The sequence below is a fragment of the Misgurnus anguillicaudatus genome, chromosome 7 (assembly GCF_027580225.2).
Source record: "Misgurnus anguillicaudatus chromosome 7, ASM2758022v2, whole genome shotgun sequence".
Classification (NCBI taxonomy): Eukaryota; Metazoa; Chordata; class Actinopteri; order Cypriniformes; family Cobitidae; genus Misgurnus; species Misgurnus anguillicaudatus.
Window position 1 is genome coordinate 11,502,265 of NC_073343.2, and position 12,274 is coordinate 11,514,538.

Here is a 12,274-nt window from a genome sequence, read left to right on the forward strand (position 1 = left end):
CCTTCATTTGACCATTAGCATTATTGTTGTAAAACTGTGTCATTTTAGCAATAATGTCATCATATTCAGAGAAAGGCGTTACAAACATTGATACAGCAGAATGGGTGAGCGGATCACATTTGTTAATCAAGGCAGACTTGAAAGTGACATCATTCTTAGTAATATCAGGATTGCCACTGAAAGTTTTAAATGTCTCCAGTAATCGTTCTGAAAACCCTGCAGGGTGCTCTCCTTTCCTCATCTGCATCTCAGATATTTTATCCCAATCAACTGGCATCATACCCAAAACTTCAAGAAGTGCCTGTTTCCTCTCTGACTTATTTGCAGTTCTGGCCTTTACTCTCTGAGTTAATGCTCCAGACAAAGTACCAGGCAGACACATCTTTAGCATAACACAGGCATCACCGTCAGTAAAATTATACAGATCTGTATATCGTTCAAGATTCTTTAGAAAATGTAATGGATCCTGCTTGGCAGGGTCAAATTTCCCAATGTTCTTGATCACAATTTCTAGTTCAGATGGATTAAATGCTCTGACCATGGTAGTGGTTCTGTCATGTGGTATCAAACCAGTAGAGTAGTGTGATTAATGGAGTAATTCTAACTATATTTTTATTCTGGAAATTGTTATTGATTGTAGTGATTTCCTCTTAAATTTCGTATCTGTTTGCTGTGAGTTTTTTCATGATTTGCAGTGGATTGGTTTGTTGTATTGTTTGCTGTGATATTGTTGGACATTTAATATGACTGTTTTCCCTCTTTCACGAACTGCAACAACAAATACTGTTTTTTATGATTTGTAGTGGATTGGTTTGTTGTATTGTTTGCTGTGATATTGTTGGACATTTAATATGACTGTTTTCCCTCTTTCACGAACTGCAACAACAAATACTGATTGACACACCTGTGAACCCTTATCATATCAGCGATTTAATTTGCCAGCTGATTAGACTATTCCCAATAAAAGGAGGCTAGATTCCTTACCATGGGGTTGTTCTGGACGGATGGACGCGCCGAGTGCTGCAGCAGATTGACTTTGAGAACCGATTTTCCTTCGGTGACTTCGCTGACCGGATCGTTGGTGTTGGTGGAGACGCCTTGTAGTTCCGCAGTGTCAACGCTCACAAAAATCTCGACTAAAGGGAAGTGGTTTTTTTCTCCCACACTGCGTGTGTATGTTTGTAGCATTGAGCTAAAGCAGCCGCTTTAGTTGTTGTTGTTGTTTACTTTGTGAAGGTGCCAGATTCGAGGGTCGCGGTGGCGCAGCGGATACGGCAGTATCATTGACGAGTCCATAGGAAGCATCTTAAAGGGAAGTTGTCACTCTAGCCAATTGCAACTGTTCTTTCTGACGTTGCCGGTCCGTGAACTGACTGTTCATTGATTGCTCCAATTTCTCCATTGATAGCAGCACCGCGTCATCACGTGATCGATCCGAAGCCCGCTGAAGCAAGACATTCTGTGTTGGCAACAGGGAAAACCCGGCACTAAAATCCGTGCTGGATTGGACTTGGGTATTGTTGTACCCTGGGACAGGACATTGAATAATTCATGGTTTTATGGGCCTCAGAAATGCTATTTTAATACTGTTATTATAAATTAAATTTTAAAGCTAAATTAATAAAATTCTATTTCTACATATTTGTTTTGTGTCTTTCTCGCTGTGTTGGTGAGGCTGGGAATCTATACTTGGATTTATATTTGACAGACATTTTAATCTGTTACATTAGTGGCGTAGTCGGCAGCGATTCCCTTTCCACACCACACAGTGTAGAATGGCAGATGAAAATGAAGGACAGCCTGAACGTCCAGAGTGTAGTGTGTCACAAGGCACGGGGGCCAGGCGGGAAAATGTTCCACTTAGTCAGCCTGTGATAAATGCAATGATGATGCCTTGGTTTATGGGGGTCCCATGGATCCCAAAGTTTAATGGTGACTCAAGTAAAATGAGTTTTTCTGAATGGAGTGGGCAGGTACAGGCTATGCTGAGGGCACAAGGGTTAAATGAGGAACAGAAAATTGACTTTATATATGGGGCATTGGAGGGTGAGGCAAAAAGAGAGATGAGGCTTCTGAATCCAGTAAGACGATTAACAAGTGTAGACATGCTGAGCGAATTAAAGAGACTGTATGGGCGTGTAACACCAGTAGCCCAGCTCCGTGCACAATTTTTTAAATGTCACCAACAGGAAGAGGAAACAGTTTCGGCTTTCATCCTCCGTCTCCGAGAATTATTCTCCACATGGAAAGAGCAGGAACCAACGGGCTCTGCCCAGGACGAGATGACTATTAGAGACCAGCTTGTCTTGGGTTTGAGGCCTGGTGTGGTGCAACAGGAACTTCAGAGGCAGGTGCGTAGAAAACCTACATTGTCCTTTTCTGAGGTGTGTAGCGAAGTGAGAGCATTGGAAGCTGAGCTGAAGATGGAGCCTGTTTGTGCCTCCCGCATCTCGGTGCCACAGTTAAATCAATCCATGGTTGCACCTAGCCTAGAAGAGTGGAGGGAGACAGTAAGAGCCGAAGTCAGGAAAGAAATTACAGATCAACTTTCTGCTCTTAAAGAAACTTTAACTGATGAGATTAAACGCCAGCTCTCTCCTCAGACTATGGTGCATAGAGACCAGCCCTTATCCCCTAGAGGGGTTGTTCGGGAAGACCGCTATACTGCTCCCCCCAGGCGTCATCAGGCTTTGGAGTGGGATGACCGGGGCAGACCAATCTGCAGAGGCTGTGGGAAAGCAGGTCACATCCAGAGGTACTGTCAACTGAGGAGGGGGCAGTTAAACTGACAGCCCCAACCACCGAGAGCCAGGTGGTTGGGGAGGGGGACCAGGGAAACCACACTAACAAACCATCCCTGGTAGGGACGTGTCCTGGAGTTGAAGTTGTTGTTGCGGGAGTAAAATTGCCCTGCTTGCTTGATACAGGCTCACAAGTTACATTGTTCAGTGAAACCTTCTTTCAGAAATGGCTGAGTGGAGAGCAGAAGCGAAGCCCACAAGATCTGCATTGGCTTTCTTTAAAAGCAGCTAATGGACTACAGATCCCATATACTGGCTACGCCATTTTGGATTTTTCAGTGGGAGGAGTCACCGTGCCAGGTAAAGGGGTTATTATTGTAAAGGATGAGTGCCTAAGTGCTGAAAGAGGTGTCCTAGGGATGAACGTCATTTCACATTGTTGGAAAGAGCTGTTTCAGGGAGTACACCCTGGCCTGACTGTCTTTGGTACAACTATGTCATGTGAAGCAAAGGGAGAGTGGGAGCGTGCTTTTGCTTTCTGTCAAAAGGTTTCACAGGATGAATCATCTGATGGACAATGACCCAGTAGCACCTATTGTGGGACCTGAACCAAGAGATGGATCACCCCTGCGTAGGTCCCAGAGACAAAATAGGGGTAGGCCTCCGGTCAGGTATGGACATTGAGAATTTGTCGGGACGACAACTGTTAAAGGAGGGGGGAGTGTCATGTGGTATCAAACCAGTAGAGTAGTGTGATTAATGGAGTAATTCTAACTATATTTTTATTCTGGAAATTGTTATTGATTGTAGTGATTTCCTCTTAAATTTCGTATTTGTTTGCTGTGAGTTTTTTCATGATTTGCAGTGGATTGGTTTGTTGTATTGTTTGCTGTGATATTGTTGGACATTTAATATGACTGTTTTCCCTCTTTCACGAACTGCAACAACAAATACTGTTTTTTATGATTTGTAGTGGATTGGTTTGTTGTATTGTTTGCTGTGATATTGTTGGACATTTAATATGACTGTTTTCCCTTTTTCACGAACTGCAACAACAAATACTGATTGACACACCTGTGAACCCTTATCATATCAGCGATTTAATTTGCCAGCTGATTAGACTATTCCCAATAAAAGGAGGCTAGATTCCTTACCATGGGGTTGTTCTGGACGGATGGACGCGCCGAGTGCTGCAGCAGATTGACTTTGAGAACCGATTTTCCTTCGGTGACTTCGCTGACCGGATCGTTGGTGTTGGTGGAGACGCCTTGTAGTTCCGCAGTGTCAACGCTCACAAAAATCTCGACTAAAGGGAAGTGGTTTTTTTCTCCCACACTGCGTGTGTATGTTTGTAGCATTGAGCTAAAGCAGCCGCTTTAGTTGTTGTTGTTGTTTACTTTGTGAAGGTGCCAGATTCGAGGGTCGCGGTGGCGCAGTGGATACGGCAGTATCATTGACGAGTCCATATGAAGCATCTTAAAGGGAAGTTGTCACTCTAGCCAATTGCAACTGTTCTTTCTGACGTTGCCGGTCCGTGAACTGACTGTTCATTGATTGCTCCAATTTCTCCATTGATAGCAGCACCGCGTCATCACGTGATCGATCCGGAGCCCGCTGAAGCAAGACATCCTGTGTTGGCAACAGGGAAAACCCGGCACTAAAATCCACGCTGGATTGGACTTGGGTATTGTTGTACCCTGGGACAGGACATTGAATAATTCATGGTTTTATGGGCCTCAGAAATGCTATTTTAATACTGTTATTATAAATTAAATTTTAAAGCTAAATTAATAAAATTCTATTTCTACATATTTGTTTTGTGTCTTTCTCGCTGTGTTGGTGAGGCTGGGAATCTATACTTGGATTTATATTTGACAGACATTTTAATCTGTTACAGTTCCCTTCCTTCACTAGCACGCATTGTTGTAGTCACATGAACTGGTGCCATTGGAAATCTAACTGTAGAGTCAGAGTACTGAGTTCTAAATGAATGAGAATCTCTTTCCCAACCCTCAGAACTTTCTTCCTGCAAATCTGGCATTTCTGAAACTGGACTACACACTGTAACATCTAACAATGTCTTACTAGCATTTTTCTCAGTTGTGCCATTCATTATCATACACTGACAGGCTGTCTGTGCTTCCTCCAAACTGTTGGCCAAAATTTCCACAGATGATTTAAGCATGTCCTTGTTAGTTCTAAGGAGTGCAATCTCATTCTGCATCTTGACCTTTTCTTCTTTCCATATTGTTTCAATGGCCTGGTAATTTTTGGTAGAAATCACCTCAACACTGAGTCGCTCATTTTCAGCTTTTAACTCATCTACTCTCTTCCTAATTACGTTGTACGAAGCAAAAACCGCTTGAAGAGCATTGGCAATCTTTCCTTTTTTCATTTTTAGGCCTTTTAGGATAAGTTTCAAACTTAGAAATAGCCCATTCATATGGCTTATCAACAACGTTCTCTATCCCATCAAAGATTCCATGTGAGCCATGCTTGGAGATGTATTTAACAATGAGCTTTTCCATTTCATACGTCTTACTGATTTATGTGCAATAATTCAATAGGTATTTACAACTTAGTCTTACTATGACTACACATTATCTAGTTGCTTTAAGATATTCGTTAGTCTGTTTGTTCATAGTTCCTGTACGTCGGACACTTATGAATTAACAACACAATACCTGTATGTCAGGCCTCTGAACCTGAAAAATCCTGCTTCAGACATGGCCACAGTCCGTCAGGCCTTAAGTTCATCTACACGAATGCTCACAAACAGTTTAAAATATAACACTGTCACAATACGTCGGACACACCACACTGTATTATATTTTACAACAGTCTACCTAGCTGTATAGCACTTCAGGGGTAACAACAGTTATCAAGTTTAAAACACAGCTGCAATACCTCGAGCAAACCCAAACTGGTTCAGGTTTTTGTTTTAAACTTCACAGAGCCACGGTGCGTTGGGCTCTCTACACAACAATTTCAGTTACTTTAGGAACTCTTTTGTTATAATTCTGCAACCACACTACGTTTTGTTAATTCAATTACTTTAGAAACTTAACAGAAATTATAACAATTCCAAACCAAGTTTCTTTAAACTTGAAAGTCTTACTACTTTGGAGGCCACACTTCTTCGGGCCTAAACCTCTGCTACGCCAACACTCACAAATAGATTAAAATGTAACACTGTCACAGTACATCGGACAAAACCACACTACGTCGGGCTTCTGTGTTATATTTTAAAACTATCTAGCCACAGTACTTCGGGCTTACAACACTATATACCACATTTAAAACTCTGCTACAGTACGTCGAGCAAAACCACACTGTGTCGGGTTTTTAGTTTTAAACTTCACAGAGCCACCGTGCGTCAGGCTCTCGCTACAAGACGTTTCAGTAGAAACTCTTTTGTTATAATTCTGCCACCACACTACGTCGGGTTGATTCAATTACTTTAGAATCTTAACAGAAATTATAACCACACAACACTACGTTTCAGTTACTTTAGAAACGCACAAACTTAAACACTTTGCTTCAATTACGTTAGAAACAAAAATACCAATACAACTCTGCCACCACACTGCGTCGGGTTAATTCAGTTTCGTTAGAATCTCAAACAGAATTGTATAGAATAGGCTTAAGAACTCCTCCTGCTAAATTATACAAACTAAATTCCTTCCTCTCCTTACAATTTTCTTTTCTAGATTTTTTTTAAACAAGGGGGTTCCCTAAAACAAAAAAACGCATTAAAGAAGAAAAGTCAGTCTTTCTTACCGTTCCCCGCTTCTTTTTTTTTTTGGAAATCCCTCGCTGCTTGGATGCCAGTGTAAGAAAAAATGATGAGGACGTAGAAAATCTTGATGAAAGTAGTTTATTTTGGTAGCAGTGACAAAGCACGTTGTACTTTGGGTTCAGCGGAGTCAGATTGAACCCTGAGCAAAGTCAGTCTTAACACTTTATAGTTTCAAACCTGTTTTCCCACCCCTAATGCTAATGAAGTATCCCTTTAAATGTAAATTAAGACTAATACTACAAATGACCTCTAGATCTCCCACTGTGCCCAAATCCGTCATTGTAGTATCCAACTGTGTGCTCAACCAAGTGATCAGATAATGTTTAGATGGATGTCTTTCTATCATGAGCCCTCTTTGACCTGTGTTGGTTCAAGAAGTCTCACATTTGCTCCCATCCTACTAAGAAAATATTACTTCAGGTTATATTATTGTATTGCTTGAACTGAGATTACCTTTTATGATTATCAAGCCTTTTAGAGGGATGAGCTTTATTCAACAGCTAAATTGGAGTGGAATCTTTGTCAAGGCTGACTATAAATTCTTACACCGTCCTTTTCAAAACGCATAGTAAAACTATGGTAGCTGCCACAGGACAAACACGTCATCGCCTGAGGCAACGGTTGCGTCCGAAAACTTATTAGGCAGCTGACTTGTTGCTTCGCTGCCTCAAGAGGCAATAACTTCGGAGGCATGAAGGCAGCTCAGAAAAAATGCTTTTGGACACACTTTATAAGCAGCTTGTTTGAAATATTTACAGAGAGCGCCTTTGTGATAACTAATCACATATTTGAAAACTACAATACTAATTTATCGCTAGAAATGCAATAAAATGTGTAAAAAGTAAAAATACATCTTTAATTACACTAAATTTGTGCTCCAGCCGCTTTCTTGGCTGACATTTTATTTTATCGAACTCGACCAGGCTCAACCAATCACATTCCCCATGCGCACACAAACATATAATTGTGGGACAGGACAATGGAGGTATCTTAGGAGTCAGGAAGTAAACCTAACATAATGTAGTGACAAAACGCGGTCTTGATAACAAGAAACATGATGGCGACTTCCATGTAAGAGGACCCGTGGTGTATGTAGATAAAAATGGCTTATTCTAAGGTAATAAAAACATCTTTTCTAGCCTGACGTTGTCATACTCAATTCTAGTCAGAATTTGAGTCTAATACCGCTCCATTGAGCCATAATTATGAGGCGTGTCTCAACCGAAAAATGCCTCTGCACTCAATTGGATAGACCTACGACCAATCAGAGCAACGGAGTGTGTGACGAATGTTGAAATTACGTCTTTGCAGCCTGACCGAACTGATAGTTATTTCGCTACAATGACACTAACATTGTGATTATACTGAGTTAGCGAATGTACATCAACACCTATTATGTTTACAACATTTCGTTTATATCACAACATGAAGTATTTACTAAGTCATAGAGTAAGACTATCTCTTACCATTTGTACGTTAGGTGAACTTCATCCACGACGACACCCATTACGTTTGCTTGAAAATATTGGAGCCTAGCATGTCCCTCCACTTATTCAGCAACCACGATTCCGGGCTTCCGAAAAGAAGCTGGCAACGACCGCTAATTATATCCATCTCGTCGTGCACGCTGAGTTGCATCGCCGTGATAACGTTAGCCATTTCAGTTGCGACCAACTTTTGCCGAATAGGAAGGATGGCAAAACATCAACAAATGCCCTGCTCGCGTTTCTCTGTTCCTCTTTTAAAATCAATGCTCTGGTGATATCTTTTAGAACAGACTCAATGTCAGAATCCACACATCTGAACTCTACAGCGGCAGCCATTCAACACACGCGCTCTTTGGTGACGTGGTTCATTACGTTACTGTTGAATATCTGTCCATCATCGTATAAAGCCCGCCCTGACAATTTGATTGGTTCGACCAGCGTTTGTTCTAGCATAGTAGCTCCTCAACGGAGAAACCCCAGACCCATCTTCCCGTTTACAAAATCTTGTGGGCGGGGCTAAGATGGGCTGGCACCCAGGCTACATCTTTTCATTATGTAAGGTCTTTACACACCACTTAAAACACAGTGATGTATATTATATTCCATTTCTGTCAATGGATCATTATAAATGTTACACATTGCACCTTTAATAAAGCATTTATACGGAGTACCTATTACTAAATGCCTAAACAATGTGTTAATGTTCATTTTAATCGTTTAATATTCATTTACTAAAATGAGCCTTTTGTATATTGCTTATTATTTAGAAAAAAGTGACCCCTAGGACACTTGTTAAGTTCAGTTTGTCCAAAGCCATGAACATAAAATGAATATAGCACTTTTAGTTGATGATTTACATATGCCATCCAATTCAGACTCATGTAAATGAACAATTTAATTGTAGTAATTGCAGAGTGTTTGTGTAAATCAGTGCATGCTACATGTTGACTTTAAGCTTCAGTCCTAGTGCTGCTTTGTTGTGAAACACTCCAGTCCACACAAGTCCTTGCGAATCTGTGAACTCTCCATCACCCTCTAATCTGAAAAAACATATAACAGATGCCCTGTTCATGCCATTTATTTAAATGTAAGAGCCTGTAGGTACAACCGATTAGACATGGAATTAGAAATGTCTGAATAATATTCTTTAGTACATAGATTTAGAAACAGTTAGACCATGGACTTAATTTAGCATATCACCTATTATAGTTGAAGGTTCCATTGTATTCTGTCCCATCAGGAAATCTGTATGTTCCTTTTCCATGATACATGTTATCTCTAAATAGACCTTTGTAAATTGCTCCTGATGGATGTGTCAGAGTTCCACTGCCATTCATCTGCAGCAGGTAAACAAAACATATAACATAAAATATATAAATGTAACAAATATAATATTAGAAAATATAACACATTTAATTGAAATACTGATCACTTGCTTAGATCTGCAATTTGGGCATTTTGCTTCACACTGTCATCATTTAAGTGTACAAACAATCCAGTTTTATCAAGAAAAAAAGTACGTACTGACTAATACATTAGTAGTTTATTAACCTTCTGGTCAGCACAAAGCTTTAATGTACGTGTGACTATTTTCCAAATTTAAAAAGATGATCTCCCACAAACCCACCTTATCATTGTCCCATTCCCCATTGTATATAACTCCAGAGGCTGACGTCTGTGTGCCAAACCCTTTCCTGATCACCACACCATCTGATGTACGATAGCATTCTCCCTCTTAACACAAACACACATACACACTTGTGTGGTTAATACAATGAAATGACTGTGTAGTTCAGGATGTGACAGTGTGCTTACCATATTTGTCTACATTTGGGAAAATGTAAAAGATTTTACATGTTGTCTCTGAAACAAAAAACAGCCAAAGTTAAATCAGGGAGACTTCTATTTTTTTGTTATTTTACAAGTTAAGATAATATAGCCTACCTGTATCCTCAATACAACATTACAGTATATTTGTATTTATTTATATATATTATTTACCAGACATTCTGCGCTTGAATCAATATATTCAGCGTATCTACCACGAATCACCATGACAACGAATAATCAACTCTACTTTGTCTTATTTTTGAGCGATGTGCCGCCCTCGACTGCCATCTGGAGGTGATCTTACGCATTACATGCCCCCTCGGCCGACCCGGAAGTTTTTCTTGTGGCACACGTGTGTGTCTGTGTGTGTGTATAGTGAGGCGGCAGCGTGTTCCCGTAAGTTATTTTATTTGCTTCACTTCTGCTTTACAAATCAAGGTAATTCATGATGACTGCTGTTGAAAGTGTGGTTAATAGCGAGGTAGCAAGCGTCTATAAATGTTAATTAATAAAAAAAATTGTAGAGGCTGTACTTTTGATTTTCAGTGAGTTTTCTGTCAAAAGTTTTGAAAGGCTTAACTATTAGCTTGTTTTAGTGTTGAAACTTGTGATGCCGTCTTAAAAGGGGGTTTCACAGCTCAATTCTTTCATTTCTCTCGTTGTACGAAAGACCATGGGTAAGTCCAAACAGATAGGAAATCACAATAATGGCAAGAAGAAGAATATTGCTAAAACGTGGAAGACTAAACGCAGGACGAAGGACCTTGACCAGATACATGTTGACATGATCCCGACCAATGCTGTCAAGTTACTAAAGCAAGAGGTGGATTATGATGTCACAGGCTGTGCCCAAAACTACTGCCTCCACTGCGCGTACGTCACATCTCATCATCTTTAAAAACTCAGTTTTTTATTTAATTTTTTATTAATAATGGTTACATTTTAATGCAGGAGATACTTTGTTGATTTAAAGACCCTGAAGGAGCATTTCAAAACAAAAGTCCATAAAAAACGGTGAGCTGTATAACATAATCTCATTTGTCTTTTACATTCTCAGTTTAGGTTTGTACAGATGCATTTTAAATAATATTTTAAATATTTTCCCTATATTTTTAGTTTGAAGAAACTGAAAGAAGAGCCATATACACAGGCAGAAGCAGAACGGGCAGCAGGAATGGGTTCCTACATTCCACCCAAAGCCATAGAGGTTCACACACAGCAGGTCGAGGAGGATATGGACTGAAAGCATTTGGCTATGCATGCCTCACTTTGGACTTTCGATAACATTTGGCAAAATCTAAAAGTCAGTCCGGTTTCTGGTATATTCTGTCTTATGCAGAGGTAAATACTAAATGTTGACATGCACAGTGCAATGGCTCTGTGAATTAAGAGCCTGTTTGCTTTTGGAGAAGCCTTGGAACAGTTGCTCCCAGTGTTATGCACAGATTAATTTGTTAAATGATGTGAAATTATGACATTCTGGTGCAGATAAAGTCTGGAGAACAAGCAACAACCTGTAACAGAAAACTTTTCAATGTTCCACATTACATACAATAATGTTTAGTTTGCTGTGAGATCCAATAAAATAGTGATTCCAATGTTCCTCTTAAAAATAATTCAGGGGACTGCAACAGGTCACCAAAAATTTTCAGTGGAAAAAGAGTTTATTTGTTAATCTGACTGGTACCATTAGCAGTTGGATGTTTTACTACTACTACTAGTATAATAGTTCTTAAGATTTAGATGTGCTTGAAACTGCCTTTACATTCAACTCTGTGTGTGCCAAATTTTAAGTTAATCTAAGCACGCAAGATCTCCAATGTCTCATCTTGGCCAAGTCTGGTCTTAATTGCATGAATACTTTAGGAGGAGTATTTAAAAGTTCACTACATGCAACTGTCAAAAAATCCACCTTTGTGACTGACACTTCCTGCCGCCTGTTGGTGGCGCTTTGCCCGGGACTCACAAAAGCACATCAATGTGATCAGAATCTTTGGCCGAACAAACAACCCACGTGTCATCACTATAAGTAATTTTTTTAATTAGATATAAGACACTTCCTGTTTCTCAGATTTTGTCGTTTGTCATGTCACCATGGCAACAGTGTTCGAGATCTAAAAAATCTGTTTACAATGTAGCATCTCCAATGTATTGACACCATGTTTACCACATTTGTTGTCATCGCATGAATCCCCTAGGAGGAGTATTTAAAAGTTCACCGCATGCAACTGTCAGCCTTAAATATGTATGAAAATTAAAGTAAAGTTTGACGTTTTGCCATGGGAACAGTGATTGAGATATCAGAAATCCCTTCGCAATTTAGCATCTACCATGTCTTGACATGGTGTTAATCGCATGAATCATCTAGGAGGAGTTTAGCAATTTAGCATCTACAATGTCTCGGAATCATGTTGACC

General features: G+C 40.0%; 3 protein-coding genes across 4 annotated transcripts in view; 1 reads left to right on the forward strand and 2 right to left on the reverse strand.

Annotated features, from left to right (window-relative positions):
• The window catches only part of arhgef33 (Rho guanine nucleotide exchange factor (GEF) 33), a 110,947-nt gene extending 102,183 nt beyond the window's left edge, over window positions 1-8,764 (reverse strand). Inside the window, exon 1 of the mRNA XM_073869427.1 lies at window positions 8,007-8,764. The gene's annotated coding sequence lies outside the window, so the exon portion shown is untranslated. The remainder of the gene's footprint in view (window positions 1-8,006) is intronic.
• Window positions 8,765-8,904: 140 nt separating this feature from the next.
• morn2 (MORN repeat containing 2) lies at window positions 8,905-10,168 on the reverse strand. Its single transcript, XM_055171781.2, has 5 exons — window positions 10,029-10,168; window positions 9,843-9,890; window positions 9,655-9,761; window positions 9,228-9,364; window positions 8,905-9,067 (listed from the first exon to the last, which is right to left on the reverse strand). Exons 1-5 carry the CDS (start codon window positions 10,033-10,035, stop codon window positions 8,965-8,967), a joined length of 402 nt encoding a protein of 133 aa, XP_055027756.1. The 5' UTR covers window positions 10,036-10,168; the 3' UTR covers window positions 8,905-8,964.
• Window positions 10,119-11,455, forward strand: znf593 (zinc finger protein 593). Of its 2 annotated transcripts, none has more exons than XM_055171782.2 (4): window positions 10,119-10,253; window positions 10,528-10,730; window positions 10,809-10,871; window positions 10,974-11,455. In XM_055171782.2, exons 2-4 carry the CDS (start codon window positions 10,531-10,533, stop codon window positions 11,098-11,100), a joined length of 390 nt encoding a protein of 129 aa, XP_055027757.1. In that variant the 5' UTR covers window positions 10,119-10,253; window positions 10,528-10,530; the 3' UTR covers window positions 11,101-11,455. The 2 variants fall into 2 exon arrangements, with proteins under 2 accessions (XP_055027757.1, XP_055027758.1); XM_055171783.2 differs by having other exon boundaries at window positions 10,211-10,295.
• The last annotated feature ends 819 nt before the right edge of the window (window positions 11,456-12,274 follow it).

Coding starts and splice junctions, on each gene's coding strand:
- morn2 (XM_055171781.2), bottom strand. Junction 9,365..9,654: donor GGGAATGGGACAATGATAAG/GTGGGTTTGTGG, acceptor TACCTGCTGCAG/ATGAATGGCAGTGGAACTCT. Junction 9,068..9,227: donor GGAACCTTCAACTATAATAG/GTGATATGCTAA, acceptor ATGTTTTTTCAG/ATTAGAGGGTGATGGAGAGT.
- znf593 (XM_055171782.2), top strand. CDS start 10,531: ATGGGTAAGTCCAAACAGATAGGAAATCACAATAATGGCAAGAAGAAG. Junction 10,731..10,808: donor AACTACTGCCTCCACTGCGC/GTACGTCACATC, acceptor ATTTTAATGCAG/GAGATACTTTGTTGATTTAA. Junction 10,872..10,973: donor ACAAAAGTCCATAAAAAACG/GTGAGCTGTATA, acceptor CTATATTTTTAG/TTTGAAGAAACTGAAAGAAG.